The sequence below is a fragment of the Oryzias latipes genome, chromosome 22, assembly GCF_053564925.1.
Source record: "Oryzias latipes strain Hd-rR chromosome 22, Olatipes_Hd-rR_3.1".
Taxonomy (NCBI): domain Eukaryota; kingdom Metazoa; phylum Chordata; class Actinopteri; order Beloniformes; family Adrianichthyidae; genus Oryzias; species Oryzias latipes.
Window position 1 is genome coordinate 17,193,821 of NC_136258.1, and position 13,680 is coordinate 17,207,500.

The 13,680-nt window shown below is 41.4% G+C and overlaps 2 protein-coding genes across 3 annotated transcripts in view; one reads left to right on the forward strand and one right to left on the reverse strand.

Moving 5' to 3' along the window:
* Positions 1-3,730: 3,730 nt before the first annotated feature.
* Positions 3,731-9,802, forward strand: entpd5a (ectonucleoside triphosphate diphosphohydrolase 5a). Its single transcript, XM_004082572.5, has 13 exons — positions 3,731-4,313; positions 4,558-4,637; positions 4,852-4,995; positions 5,342-5,417; positions 5,779-5,814; positions 6,141-6,229; positions 6,323-6,402; positions 6,506-6,567; positions 6,660-6,761; positions 7,385-7,528; positions 7,612-7,665; positions 8,234-8,349; positions 8,430-9,802. The coding sequence occupies exons 1-13, from the start codon at positions 3,881-3,883 to the stop codon at positions 8,511-8,513; spliced, it is 1,500 nt and encodes a 499-aa protein (XP_004082620.2). The 5' UTR covers positions 3,731-3,880; the 3' UTR covers positions 8,514-9,802.
* coq6 (coenzyme Q6 monooxygenase) overlaps positions 9,795-13,680 on the reverse strand; it is a 12,586-nt gene continuing 8,700 nt past the window's right edge. For both annotated transcript variants that reach the window (XM_078940998.1, XM_023951482.2), the window contains exons 6-12: positions 13,553-13,660; positions 12,142-12,204; positions 11,940-12,047; positions 11,140-11,342; positions 10,921-11,036; positions 10,425-10,591; positions 9,795-9,918 (exon numbers count right to left, since the gene is read on the reverse strand). In XM_078940998.1, coding sequence (XP_078797124.1) covers positions 9,889-9,918; positions 10,425-10,591; positions 10,921-11,036; positions 11,140-11,342; positions 11,940-12,047; positions 12,142-12,204; positions 13,553-13,660 — 795 coding nt within the window. In that variant the 3' untranslated portion in view covers positions 9,795-9,888. The remainder of the gene's footprint in view (positions 9,919-10,424; positions 10,592-10,920; positions 11,037-11,139; positions 11,343-11,939; positions 12,048-12,141; positions 12,205-13,552; positions 13,661-13,680) is intronic.

Consider the following 13,680-nt stretch of genomic DNA (forward strand, 5'->3'; position numbering starts at 1 on the left):
AGTTGATAAAAATGATTTAAGTTATAAATAACAAAAGCAAAATAAGTTTACATGACTTTCGAATATAAATCAGAATAAAACACCAGTACTTTGGTTAAACAAGACATTTTAATTTAATATAACAAGAGGTAATGTTAACACATCAAATCATGTTTGTTATCTTCACTTAAAATTCTAAGGCAGCCCTTTAACTCATGTTTTTATGTTGAAACGTTAAGTTTGTTTTTCAGTGCAATTCAAAAAGATTGATCTGTCTATGGTAAGTAGTTAATCGAATTTACCTATACTATTATAAAATTGTTTCAAAATTAAATAAATTAAGAAAGTCAATATTAGAAAATACCATTTGGATTGAGGTACGGTAGGTTTATTTCACTATAACATAAAAATGAACCTGTGTCATCACAGTGGACAACACACATGTGATGGCAGCAAAAAATGATCAATCCATCATTACAGTCCAATGTGTGGAAACACAGAATTTTCCAAAGACATGTGACCATACAGTGTGGTAAAATGTTCTAATAATGTTCCGTTTCTATGATTTGATGTGGAAAAACAAAAGTGGGCTGAACTTTTGGAAACTAAAATGTCAATGGATTTGCCATTAATTCTTGTTTACTTGTTTGTTTGTACACATAATTAATTTACAGTTGATTATCTAGCAAGAAAGACAAGGAATCTGGAAAGCTTCACCTGCACTCTTCAGTACCCAGGTATTTATCTCTGTGTCACACTGGTTTAATTTATGGATAAATATGTCCTGGATTCATTTTTGCTCAGTGAATTGGAGCGATCAAAATGAACCAATAATCACTGGGAATCGTAATGTCAACCACAAACTCTGATGTGAATTGAATTAATTGTTAAACCCCAACTACATAGTCAATATAAATCCCAAATTAAATAGATGAAGTATAAATGTGCGCAAAGTTAAAGTTGTTTGAAAAACAACGATTGACATTCTGCATAAAGAAAGTTAGACTCGGGTTAAACTGAAGATATGATTGCTGAAAAATCTGATTGTTCCCTAAGTGCTGAATCCAAGTGCTTGAAAAGCCACCACAAACAGACCTACGGACTTGAACTGTCACATTCTTTCAGCCAATTAAGTTTCTCTTAAATACATTCATCTTTACGCCAGTCCATCCTAGAGATGAACAATTGTGCATCCAAGAATTCCTAAACAACCTTTGGACTCTGACTTGTCTTGCAGCTGCTCCTGCTCCATCGAACACAATCTGTTTGCACATAATCTCTAGCCACTAGATGACGTGAGATACGTTTGGCTCCTGCCAGCAGTTTTGCTCACGTTGTCTCTAGTAGATAGATGTGTTCGTGAATGCCATCTCGCTGTTGTTTTCCACTGAAGTTATGGGAAAACCACTAAGATCAGTGTATACGCCGCTGGCTTACATCTTTGAATTTAGCAGGGCCAACAGAAACAATGTAAAAGGAGGTTGTAATTAAACGGAAACCACTGCATTTTCACCATCATCTTGTTCATTTCTCCACAGTCAAAGACCAGTGTGTCAGGAGCTGATTGATAATAGATATTTATGTAAAAAAGGTAAACAGAGAAAGGGTGCTGGGTGTAGCTACTGTAAACGGAATCATATAGGGCTGCACTATTCTCTGGCATCACGAAGAGAGTTTGAAGACTAAATTTAAAGGTAATTACTATGACAGTGAGAAGAGAAAACTGAAATAACCCAGAGTTTTTCAAAGCTGTCATTATCATTGGAATTGTAATGACAAGGTTTGAGTCTCTTCAATTGACTTGTTGGGGTAGGACACCCACAAACATGGCATTCCTGAGGGCAACATTGCAGCATATTAATGATATATTGCACAGGGCAGATTATAAAGCTGGGGTCCTTTCTTCTGCTTTACGGTTTCAGTTAACTTGAAATAAAATGCCCAAACCATGTTCTGAAACTAGCTCTTGTTAAACAGTGTATTTGTGAGGTGCTGAGTCATGCTTCAGTCATGCACAATGCAACAGGTTTACACAGCAGCGCCTATTCTTTGAACACCTTGATAGGATTGATTGATAATTGGGTTTTTTACAGTATGTTTTAAATAATAAAGTGTTTTTGCAATTCGAACATTTAAACTTTTGCATAAATTTGCCCCACTTTTCAAATTACAGAACAAATGTGTGAAACATCAAATATTATATCACATTGCATTGAATTTAGCTTCAGATTAAACATGAAACCACTGACTTTCACAAATCAGGGGTTTTTGATTCTTTAGTTTCATATCGCTACGTAAAGACATGGTACATCCATGGGCACAAGTCAGAGAGAGGTCCTGCACATGTACACTTTGATAGGGGCCAATGACCGTTCTGGTGAGCCACAAGACTGAAAAAAGTAGCCACAGTATTTAGAAAAAAGGAAGGAGGAAAGAAAATCCAATATTTTTAGTCCAAATTACAGTGTTGGAACAGTACTTTGCACAGTTGAGTGTCCTGGGAGTGGAATGGCATGACGGGTGAACATTGGTGCCAAGCCCCACCCTCCCCACATTGTGTTCACCGTGGATTTCCTGCACTTTTTGTGCCCATCGACAGGACCTTTGTGTGTCCTCTTACCCTGGTGCCAGGCAGGAGCTCCATTCATGCCCCTGTTAGTGCCGGTGTTAAATGGAGGGTTGAGATAAGGTCAGTTCTGCAGGGACGCCTCATTTACCGTCTTTTTCAGATGTCTGCCCTCTTTTTGTACATGCAAAGTGGGTGAAAAATATCACAGCCAGGCACAAATCTCAGTTCCTGCAAGGTCTCAGGAGTCTCTGTGGTCCACTGCGGTGCATGCTGCACTGAGACTAAGCAAGCAGGGATTAGGTGATGCACCACAGTGGTTTATATGGGCAAACTCCCACCTAAAGAGAAGGAATTTGCTCTCCATGCTTTTTTATGAATTCTTACATGAAACATGAACTGCAGTTAGAATATTTAATCTACGGAAAAACTGTGGGTACCACAGAGATGAGTGGGAGTAAGGTGCTTGCTCACATTTTCTAACTGCAGAATGCAGGTCACAGTAGCATTTTTTTAAGGTTCAACAGCTGCAGTGGCTTTATTGCAGCAGCTATAGCAGAAAACACATTTTTGTTTCCTTTTAAAATCATGGATATGTCATTCAAACTACTGAATGTGGAGTATAATCAATACAATTGACATTAAAAACAATAATCACAATTTACCAACAAGAAAGTTAAAAAAAAAAAAAATTCTTTCTCATAATTATAATCAAGAGGAACAATTTTTATTACTTATTTACAGTTATTTAAAAAAACTGCAGCAAAATATAAGCGTTTACAAAGTTCAAAAAGTTGAAAGAATTGCAGCATGAAGGAATTTCTGAGCCAAGCTCCAATGGAAGTCTTGAATACGGTCATAAAATGTATTTTAAGACCAGTTCTTTTTGAGCTTTTTTGAACATGAGCCATGCATTTAGACGTATTTAGAAACTCCCCCTTTCTCCTATGTGGAGGGGTTTGGCTTTGGAGCTACCAGTAAAGATGAGGAGGGGAAAACATAGCCAGAAATAATCCTTTAAAAAAAAGGAAGAAGAAAGAAGGAAGGGGTGGAAAAACGGAAAGTTTTGTTGCAGGTAGGCTGCAGTTCCAGGAGGTGGGGGTGGGGGGGGACTCCTGATGGAGCTGGGATGGACCTCCACGTGATTGGTAGATGGATGCTGTTGGTGTGGCCCCTTGCCAAGCCCTTACGTCTTTATATAGTGTAATCAAATGGCCGGACAGCCTGAGTGAGCATCCACTCTGCCTCTCTGCATCTCCTCTGCTGCTCCAGCATCCTCCTCTCTCCTCTGAGCCTCCATCTCTCTGTCTGTCCCCCTCCCGGGTGCTGATCAGCATGGCCAACCTCCTCCTCACTCTGAGTCTGTGGCTCCTGGCTGGGAGTCACTTCGTTAAGGCGACCTACTACCGGCACCATCGTTACATCCCCCACTTCTACCGCTACCGGGAGCACACCGCCAACACGGACAACCTCCTCCCTGATGGTTCCAACCCCGTGCCTGAGGTCACCCAGTCCGGCGCCTCCACCAACCACGAGATCCCAGAGGTTTTCCACCCGGCACCCGAATCAGTCCACCCCATGCCGGAGGTTTTCCACCACGTCCCCGAGGTGGTGCATCCCGCACCTGAGAGTTACCTGCCGCCACAGGTGCACCATCCCGCCGCACCTGTACCCCCCTTCAGCAGCCGCGTGTTCTACGGGGTCATGTTCGACGCAGGGAGCACCGGCACCAGGATCCACATCTACAAGTTCATTCAGAAAGATCCCGGTAAGACTGCAGTAGGAACGGCGCATGTGCACTTGCTGCCGACTCCCTCTGTGGGCTGTTAGGTCATTCACAGTGTGGTGAGGGGAAAAAAGGGCAGAGAGGATGGCAAAAGTAGGAGAGGCAGAATTTAATTTGTTTGTTGGAAGCAGGATGTGAGTGCAGTTCCACTCTATAAATGATGAAAAAAAAAGCAAAATTTAAGTCATATCTGTTTGTTTCATTTTCTGATGTCTAACTTTTCTAGTTGAGCTGCCAGTTTTGGACAGTGAAATGTACCATGCCATAAAACCCGGCCTGTCTGAGTACAAGTACAACCCTGAGGAGGTGAGTATGCATACACGCATGACCGCTTTATTCATTATTAGTTATTTTAGTTCACATAAAGTGGAATTTTTTTGGGATTGAAAGATGTCAAAACCATGCAATTCCCCCCAAATAGTTTCTTCTTTAATGCATTTATTTACATTCTGTAATAGATGTAACTATTAAAAATGTCTGGTAATATATGGGATACGTCTGACTTTAATATCCCTCACAGGGCGGTAATACCATCCGTCAATTGCTGAAGATTGCCAAGAAGACGGTTCCGGAGGAGGAGTGGAAAAGGACGCCAGTGGTCCTGAGAGCCACAGCAGGTCTACGCCTGCTGACTGAGGAGCAGGCTGAGGGCATCCTGAAGGAGGTGAGGAGCGTTTTTCCCTCTGCCCTCAGACATTTTGGCACAAACACCAGTCGTCCCACCAGGGACTGGGATGAGAAAACCACTAAATGCTTGCAAGTGTCACTGAACGAAAAGGCAGCAAGTCGGCCCCATTTGGCGGCTATCATGTTGCAAAAGAACAGCTGTTGTTGGGTTGTGTGGAGCAACCATATTCAGCATTTTAAGTATTATCCAGGCCGCTGTTCCAGCCTTGTTTGTGGTCAAGTTATCTGTCACTCTGCAGCAAACGGCTTGCTTTATAGAACTAAATCTTTGCCATACATGCACCTAAAAAACTGCATTCAAAGAGTGGATCTCCCTCCCACAGGTACGAGAGGTCTTTGAGGAATCCCCTTTCTATGTTCCGAGCAACAGTGTCTCCATCATGAATGGAATCAATGAAGGTAAATCCCATTTTGTTGCACTGTTTACCTTATCTTGCAAATTAAAATATAGTTTTTTGTGTGTGTCTTTTGGTGCCAACCAGGTGGTTCAAATCTTGTAATTTATTTTACAAGACTTTCCTTTGCTCATTGAGGCACATAAACACCATAGTGTGAGCGTAAACCTCCCCACGCCCTTCATTTAGCATCAGCCCGCAAATCACTCACTGTCATTCTTACTTTACAAGTACCTCACATTTGGGGCAAGTGCTTTAATCTGGGCTAGAAGTGCTCATGAAACTTGTTTAAATGGGACAAACCAGTTAACGTCAGCTGTGAGTCACTTCTCAGCACTAATGCAGACTCTGTCACCTCATTTCAGGAGTCCTGGCCTGGGTCACCGTGAACTTTCTCACAGGTATGATGACATCGCTTGTGTTTTGCTACAATGGGGTTAGTGGTTAGGAGGCTCCAGTGTAAAACAGCCGTCTTCTCTGAGGTTGTTTGTGTGCATTTGAGTCATACTTCTTTGGATGCAAAAACAAGTTGTATCTTCTCATATTTGCCCCACTGCCACACAACTAGCTGATTTATTTTGAAGATAAATCTCGGTTTTGATTCATTGCAAATATCTCAAAGTGGCTCATAAAAAAATATCAAGTTCATTTTTATGAACTGTGCACTGAAATATCTCTTAGAAGTGTAGTGTGTGCCAATTTTTAACTTTCTGCTTATTTGCTGAAGGTCATCTGTACTCCAACACCAGGAGAACTGTGGGTATTCTGGATTTAGGTGGAGGATCAACACAAATAACATTCCTCCCAAAATCAAAGGTGGTCCTTATTTAACAATCTTATCATTTGTATTCTGAAAAATAAAGAAAAAAAGGCTCAATGATAATTCTAATTTTGTTGTCATTCCAACAGAAAACTATCGAGACTGCTCCTTCTTCTTATACTGCCAGATTCAGCCTCTTCAACAACACTTATGAACTTTACACACATAGGTAAAAAAACAGATAACAATTATATGTATTTTCTCAAGATTTGAGGGTGAAACATTCATAACTGTCTAAAAACTTACCATAATTATATGTCACCACTGCACAGCTATCTTAAAAATGGACTAATTGCTGCTCGCTTGGCAACTCTTGGAGCCCTTGGAGCTGATGGTAAAGTAGTTCATGCCTTTTTCACCTCTTTGTTTGATTTTACACTTTTTTTTAGTCCAAACTGTTTAATCACTTGTTTTCATTTTCTCCAGGGTTGGACTGGAAAGTCTTCACTAGTCCATGCCTCCCGAAAAAGTACAGAGCGGAAGTGACTTTTGGAGGGAACACCTATAAAGTCAGTGGGATTCCAGACGGTAAGATTAAAGCCGACTGAGGTTTTTGGTTGCTTTCCCGCTGTCTTTGATCCAACAATCCAGACATTCATGGCCCAATTTTGAAATGCAGTGGAATACAGCACAACGCAATCTCCCACGATAACACATATCAGGCCTACTTCCTTCACTGTTGGCACCAGACAGATGTTTTGTCTTTCTGCATTTCCTCTTGCAAAATTACTGTCATCAAGCCAGTGTTTAAAGGAAAAATACTTTTTTCTTCCTTCTCCAAGTTGATCACCAAAAAATGCCAAGCTTGTCTCTGACTTTTCTTGTGTGAAAGGGGCAGCCTGATTCAGTCTGCTCACAATTATGTGGTAAAAATAGACATTACAACAGGGTTGCACTAACTGCCACTCTTGTCAGCACATGGTTTTTCCAGCACAATTGTACCAACCATGCCCATTGGGCAAAATGAAACTTCTAGGGTTTCCCTTGTAAGTAACGTGGTTAGCCTTTAGTTTTACCGCCCGCTGACCTCAAAATGAGGCTCCGGGCTTTTACCACTTGCATTCCAAGGATCATTGGCTTCACACAGCGTCCACTCCGTTTCTCCCATTTCTTTAAACGTTGGGTAAAATGACTGCTTTGTCTTGCTTCAGGGTACGCAGGCTATAAGCTGTGCTACTACGAGGTGCAGAGGGTGATCAAAGGTATATTTCACCAACCCTACGAAGTGAAGGGCACCAACGTCTTCTACGCTTTCTCGCATTATTTCGACAGAGCCAATGAGACGGGCCTTATCAGTGAGTGAAAGCACATCAACACTTTGTAATCTAAGATCTAGGGGGGTAAAAAGATTTTGAGTTGCATGTTTTTTTTTTCTCAGGTGAACGAGGTGGCACAGTGGAAGTCCGAGACTTTAAGAAGAAAGCCAAAGAAGGTAAGATGCGGTGCCGCACTGACACTTCAAACGATAAAATTCCACCAGAAGACAAAAATTCCACATTTGCAGGGCTTGTCTTATCCAAATGAATATACTTCAATGACATCAAACGTTTTGGCACCCATAATATGCTCATCTTCTTGGCTTTTCTGACTGTCAGAATGTTTGTATCAAGCAAGAATGACTGGTTGTGTTGTGCAGAACTGTTTGTGTTGTGAGAACATTGTCACATGGTCTCGAGGAACAAGTCTAACACATGCTGTGCTGGCAGCTGACCTGAGAATGTCTGCCCGGCCTCGGCAGAGGGGCACCTGACAGCCACACACCACCCAGAGGCTTACACATACACACACACGCTCACTTAGGTGCGCTTGGCTGGTAACACCACCACCCACAGCTGCTTCTCCTTGCACCTCCCTGTTTCTTCAGACAAACAATACACAGAGGTCATCAACTTATCTAACAGAAAAAAAAGGAATTGAAAAATATTTATGTCTTCTTGCATATAATAATTATGCAACATTTTTTTCTAAATTAAATTAAAAACCTGACTTTGTGTTTGCAGTGTGCAACAAGATGACCAAATACCGCCCCATTAGTCCTTTCCTCTGCATGGATATGACATATATCACATGCCTCCTAAAGGAGGGCTTCGGCTTCAAGGACAGCACTGTCCTGCACGTAAGTAATAAGATTACCAACATCACAATATGAACTGGTTTTTCCAGAATAGTCTTTCTGAGGTTTTTGATGGTCAACAGCTGGCCAAGAAGGTCAACAATGTGGAAACGAGCTGGGCCCTGGGCGCGACCTTTGACTTCTTCAGAAACTTTAACATCCATTAAAGACAGCTCTCCAGTTGTTGCATCTGGCACTGAAAGGGACAGTCTGTCACCGTTGGGCCTCCTTCCACCCGTCCACCCTCGCAGATAGTCCCAGCATGTCTCCACACCCATCCATCATCTCTCCCTAAACCTCAACACCCTCAGCACACTTTGAGAACTTAAAAAAAAAAGAGAAGTTTATATATTTTTTTAAGGCCAGCTGTTTCTACTGTACGCTCAGAACTGGTGAGCTGATTTTGTTGTTAAAAACGTTTACATTTTTGATCCCTTTATGGGTTTTTGATCCAAAATGCCTTCCTCCCCTACCCTGTTTACTATATAGGGGCAAAGTCCTTGTACTTTGATGCTCACTGTGGTCCTGGTGTATACTGCACAGCTTAGAAAATTACAAGCAGAAACAACTTAAATATTTTCTAGAGGCTTCAAAATCCACTCTGTTTAGAATGGCAGTAAATTATTTCAAACTTATTTTAACCACCTTAATGTTAAACCGAATCGGAAACAGAGCAACTAACCAAATATTTTTCCTTCAACATTGCACGAAACACTTTAACTGCAGGTAATGTAGCTGAGAAATGATACTTTGCTATGATGCCATCTGGAATTGTACATATTCACGATCGGTGTTGGATTCACCACGACTCAGGGGGGCGGTGTAGAGAGAATTCTCTTGCAGTGTTGTAAATGATTCAGTCTCGTAACTTTTTTTTGTGCGAGTTGCCTCTATTGCTGTTTTGCTTCATCCAGTGAGAAAATAACCCATCGCTCACAGCTTACTTACAGGCTCCTTTGGTGCGAACTGTATTTAGACGATCATTAGAGAAACCACTCATTAAGCGTAGACAGTGCAGCCAGAACTACAGCCATTTAATGAAGTTAAAACATAAACAGAAACTATGTAAAAATTATATTTCTTTGTTGTACTGAACATATTCTGTTTTCCTTGTGACTTGTACAAATATTTGAAACTGTATTTTTTATTGTACTTACCCAGTAGATGCTTTAACTACTCTCTTTGTATTATTCTATATATTCATCTACTACTGTTGTACATATATACTTTTATCCTAGTGAAATGTTTTTCCTTCTTTTGCGTACAAATCTAAAGGGTGCACAGTTGAAATGTATATCTGTATCCATCAGTAAAATGCTGATGCCTGATAATATGTAAATTGTTTTTCTTAAAGGGTATACTGGACATGTATGTTTTAATAAAACGTTTGTGATTCATATTCTGCCTTGTCAAACCTCATTTTCTTGAATAAATACAACAAAAACACATCAGAAAATGCTTTTTATTCATTTCTTACACAGACGGTCTTTACAGCTTTTGAAGCTCAGAGTCTGTAAATCCAGCACTTTCCCCATAGATGCATTACTTGCTTGCAAATGCCATGATCTGCTCCTGCAGAGAGAAAAAGAACCATTCAGTTGCAGGTTTTTTTTTGAGTGGTACCTTAAATGTGCACAAGACCTGTACACTATAAAACTGGCAGCATTTAATATGGAAAAAGTGTCACTTTTAGGAGTCTTTATAGTGAAACGCCTTTACAGCTACTCACTGCTATGTTGGCTTAAATCACTAAGTAGGGAATAAAGCCATTTTGCATGAGTGGTCGGTAATAAAAAGGAGTGTGAAAACACAGGCCAACACCACTGTCCGCTGCCCCAGGGCCTGCCATGCACCCCGCCCACACACTTTTGGCAACACTAAATTTGGGGCTAAACTTAGATGTCATACTAGTAGGTTAAGAGCCTTTAAAATTATAGACACTGCTAAAGCACGGCTCCGTGTAATCAGAGGAGAGGGTGGAGGGTTGGGTCACGGTGTGGGCGGGTCTAAGGATTGGCAGGTGGCTGATGCTGAGGGGGCGATGTCCAGGTTGGCTGAGAACCAAACAGGGAGCTTACTTTTAGAGTCGGGAGCATGTTGGTGGCCTGCAGACCGAAGGTGCGAAGGAGAACCGCAGGAGCGACATCGGTGGAGTAAAGGCGCTTCATGAGGTCGATGGCGGCCATCATGGGCAGATTGTGTCGCTGACGTTCAGTTTCATATTCTAGTAAGTGCTGTATTGCTCCTGAATATAAAAGCAAAAGGTGAGAATGGACCATTATCCTGCAGGGATTTGCCACACATTTCCAACATTATGCCAACTCACTGGATCTACATTAACTTCAACATTTATAAGAGAAAAATTGAAACTCCATCTCATACAAAGAGCTTTTTTTTAGAGAAGAAAACACAGTTTCTTGGAAAACCGATCAAAGCACATAAATGAATGCTGCCGGAAAACCTTGTGCTTTTTATAGGTCGGATCAACAGTGAGCGTTTCAGCTGTGCGATGGAAAAGAGCTTAGAGGAAACCACTGAGCTATATCTGCAGCATTTGTCCAAATCCTCACTGACCCAGGTCCTTCCCGTTAAAGGCCGCCTGGCTCAAAAGCTGCGTAAGGCAAGCCACATCCCCGAAACCCAGGTTGGCTCCTTGACCTGCAAGAGGATGAACCCGATGGGCTGCATCCCTGCAAAGACAAACACCACCAAACATTCAGAGCATGTTCAGCACATTGAAGTACAACTTTGACGCATTTATGGTCTACTTCCGATGTAACAGTTTTATCGTACCCAATCAGAACCACTCTGTGCCTGACGTACTCCGATGCGTGGCCCATACCCAACGGAAACATGACTCGGCTCTTTGGGCCGATCCCCGCCACGCTCGGTGGAAGCTGTCGAGGTGAACCTGCAGACGGCATGATAGCTGACAGAGCACCCCGGAAAAGAGAGCCAGCTGTCTCAATGAGCTCTGAATGGTTCTCGCTACTCCACTAGCGCAAACACAGAGAGAGGAAAAAAAAAATATTCAGAGAGAATGAAAACACAACTCTTTTTGAGTTTACAGAGAAATTTAGCTGGTCAGAAGCAAAGCTGAACTCCAGGCCCTCTACCCTCCCTAACAAACAGACTTGGCAGCCCTCTGAGAGCTTGGCTAATTAAAAGAAGATGTCGGTCAGGCAATGCAGTTGAATTAGGCCTGTTTGAAAAACATTCCATGCAGTAATGGTCGACACTGTCCGACCACAGGTTTAATTAGCAAACCAGGCCCGAAAACCACGCGTGACTCAACCGTAGTGACCCCATCCTTCAGCCGGCCCAGTGAAAATAGCCAGCTTGGGAAAACAGAGTTTCTCCAAACATGAAAAATAGATAGGTATATCCTTCCCCTAGAGAAATATCATTCTTGCACATAGCTTCGGAAAACAATGACCAAGTTTGTTTGAGTGACTAACTAAAACCCCACTTGATGTGTACAGTATGTGTATATATGGAAAAGGCCAGCACACAAAAACAGAGATAATGGTAGTGACAGATCTGCAGTCTGACTGTAAATAAAACATCAGTTTGAAGGTCACACTGAGACTCACGAAGGCGGAGTTAATTGCATCAACAAAGCTCTCCTCATCCAGCTCCAGCAGCTCCTCGGCGAGCCGATGGCTAGTCGACCACACCAGAGAGCTGTGAGTGTCTGACAGCTGTGGAGCAAAGACAACTTCATCAAAACATCTGGAAAATATTTCGCAAATGAAAAAACAACAACATTTAAAGCAATAGTGACAGATAACATACTGGTAACATCGCAATGGGTCCTGTTGGGAGGAATCTCTGCCATGCGACATTGTTCTCCGTGGGCTGCAAAAAAATAAACCAAGATATTTTCAGTTCTGCTCCATTGTCTTTTGCAGCTATAATTTGCCCTGGCAAATAATGCACTTAAGTTGCCCTGAAAGCTTCTGGGCAGATGTATTGTCCTCTGCCTGCTGACAGACACGACGTTAAATTTAAATTCCCTTCAATACCTTGTTTTGATGCTAGCTACTTGTTACCAAAGAAGAGTTCCTAAAAGCAAGGCTCTTTTATTTGCAAAGCACATTTCATAAAGAGAGGCATACATTTTGAAGCTTGCAGGAAAATGCATTGATTATACAATGCATGCATTGAAAAAAAGATTGTAAGAGAACAGTATTTTGAGCAGAAAAGAACAAGTTTAGACCTGAAGATGGAACCAATTAGAAAGCAGTTAAGTTAATCACCCCCCCCCAGTGACCCCTCCCACTTTGCGTTACAAATAGGAGAGGCCGAAATCCCATAGACTTCTGTAGAGAAATAAACAGCTATCACTCAGTCGTTCTATTGGTCAGAATGACCGTTCTTGCTCTGGTACCTTTTGTTAACATGTTCTTAATTATCCAATTTTTAAAAAATATTTTTTCTGTAGTACAAGTTATTCAAGTTATAAATGGACCAATCAGATGCCTTAAATAAAAGTATTTTGTCTCAAATCGGGCGTTCGGTAAATCTGATTGACAGATTTCATGTTTTCAAGTGGTGGGGGTTTAAACTTTCAACAAGCTCACAGTAGTTGCTATAGAAATGACGACACAGATGGATTTGGAGACTCACTGATGATGTCTGGTTCCAACATGTTGTAAAAAAATGGCGACTGAATTAATTTCACTTTGGGTGATGTCACGCTCACTAGGTTCAGTTCTCATATACCAGGGTCTACAACCTTTCTCACTGAAGTCTCACTTCACTGTTTATAAAAATACACTTGTTTTTAGTGTTCTTGTGGCCAGTTAGCCATTCATTCATAAAATTTAGCTTTAAAATGTGTACAATAAGTGAATTTTATCAGTGTTATACTTTATATACGCAACATTTTTTGTTGTTTTGACAGCAGCACATTCTTGTTCCTTTCAAAATAAAATTAAATTAAAAAAAAAAAAAACCTACCGCATTATTTTGTAAGTGTTAGCATTTTTCTTTAAAGCCAAAGAGCCACATATGAGGGAAAAAGGAGCTGAATGTGTATCTGGAGCCTCATGTTGCAGACCCCTGTTATACACAGTCAATGGTTCCACCTGTGTGCAGTATAGGAGTTGAAAGCAGCTTCACCCTGTTTGGTTCTGACTCAAGATCCTGCACACAGACTCAACCTCAAACAAAGGTGGCAGGTCATTTTAACAGGGATTCTTACTTCAGACAAGTGCAGCGCTGCAACAACAGCAGACTGATCGTAATTCCATTTGACCGTGGGTATCCCTAACTCTTGCCTCACCATCGAGTTTGGTCCATCAGCACCAATCTGCAAAAATAAAGAAACTC

Bases quoted from the DNA above. Each gene is read 5' to 3' on its own strand.
- entpd5a (XM_004082572.5), top strand. From the start codon at position 3,881: ATGGCCAACCTCCTCCTCACTCTGAGTCTGTGGCTCCTGGCTGGGAGT. The intron at 4,638-4,851 runs GTGAGTATGCAT...TATCCCTCACAG, and splicing joins ACAAGTACAACCCTGAGGAG to GGCGGTAATACCATCCGTCA. The intron at 5,815-6,140 runs GTATGATGACAT...TATTTGCTGAAG, and splicing joins CACCGTGAACTTTCTCACAG to GTCATCTGTACTCCAACACC.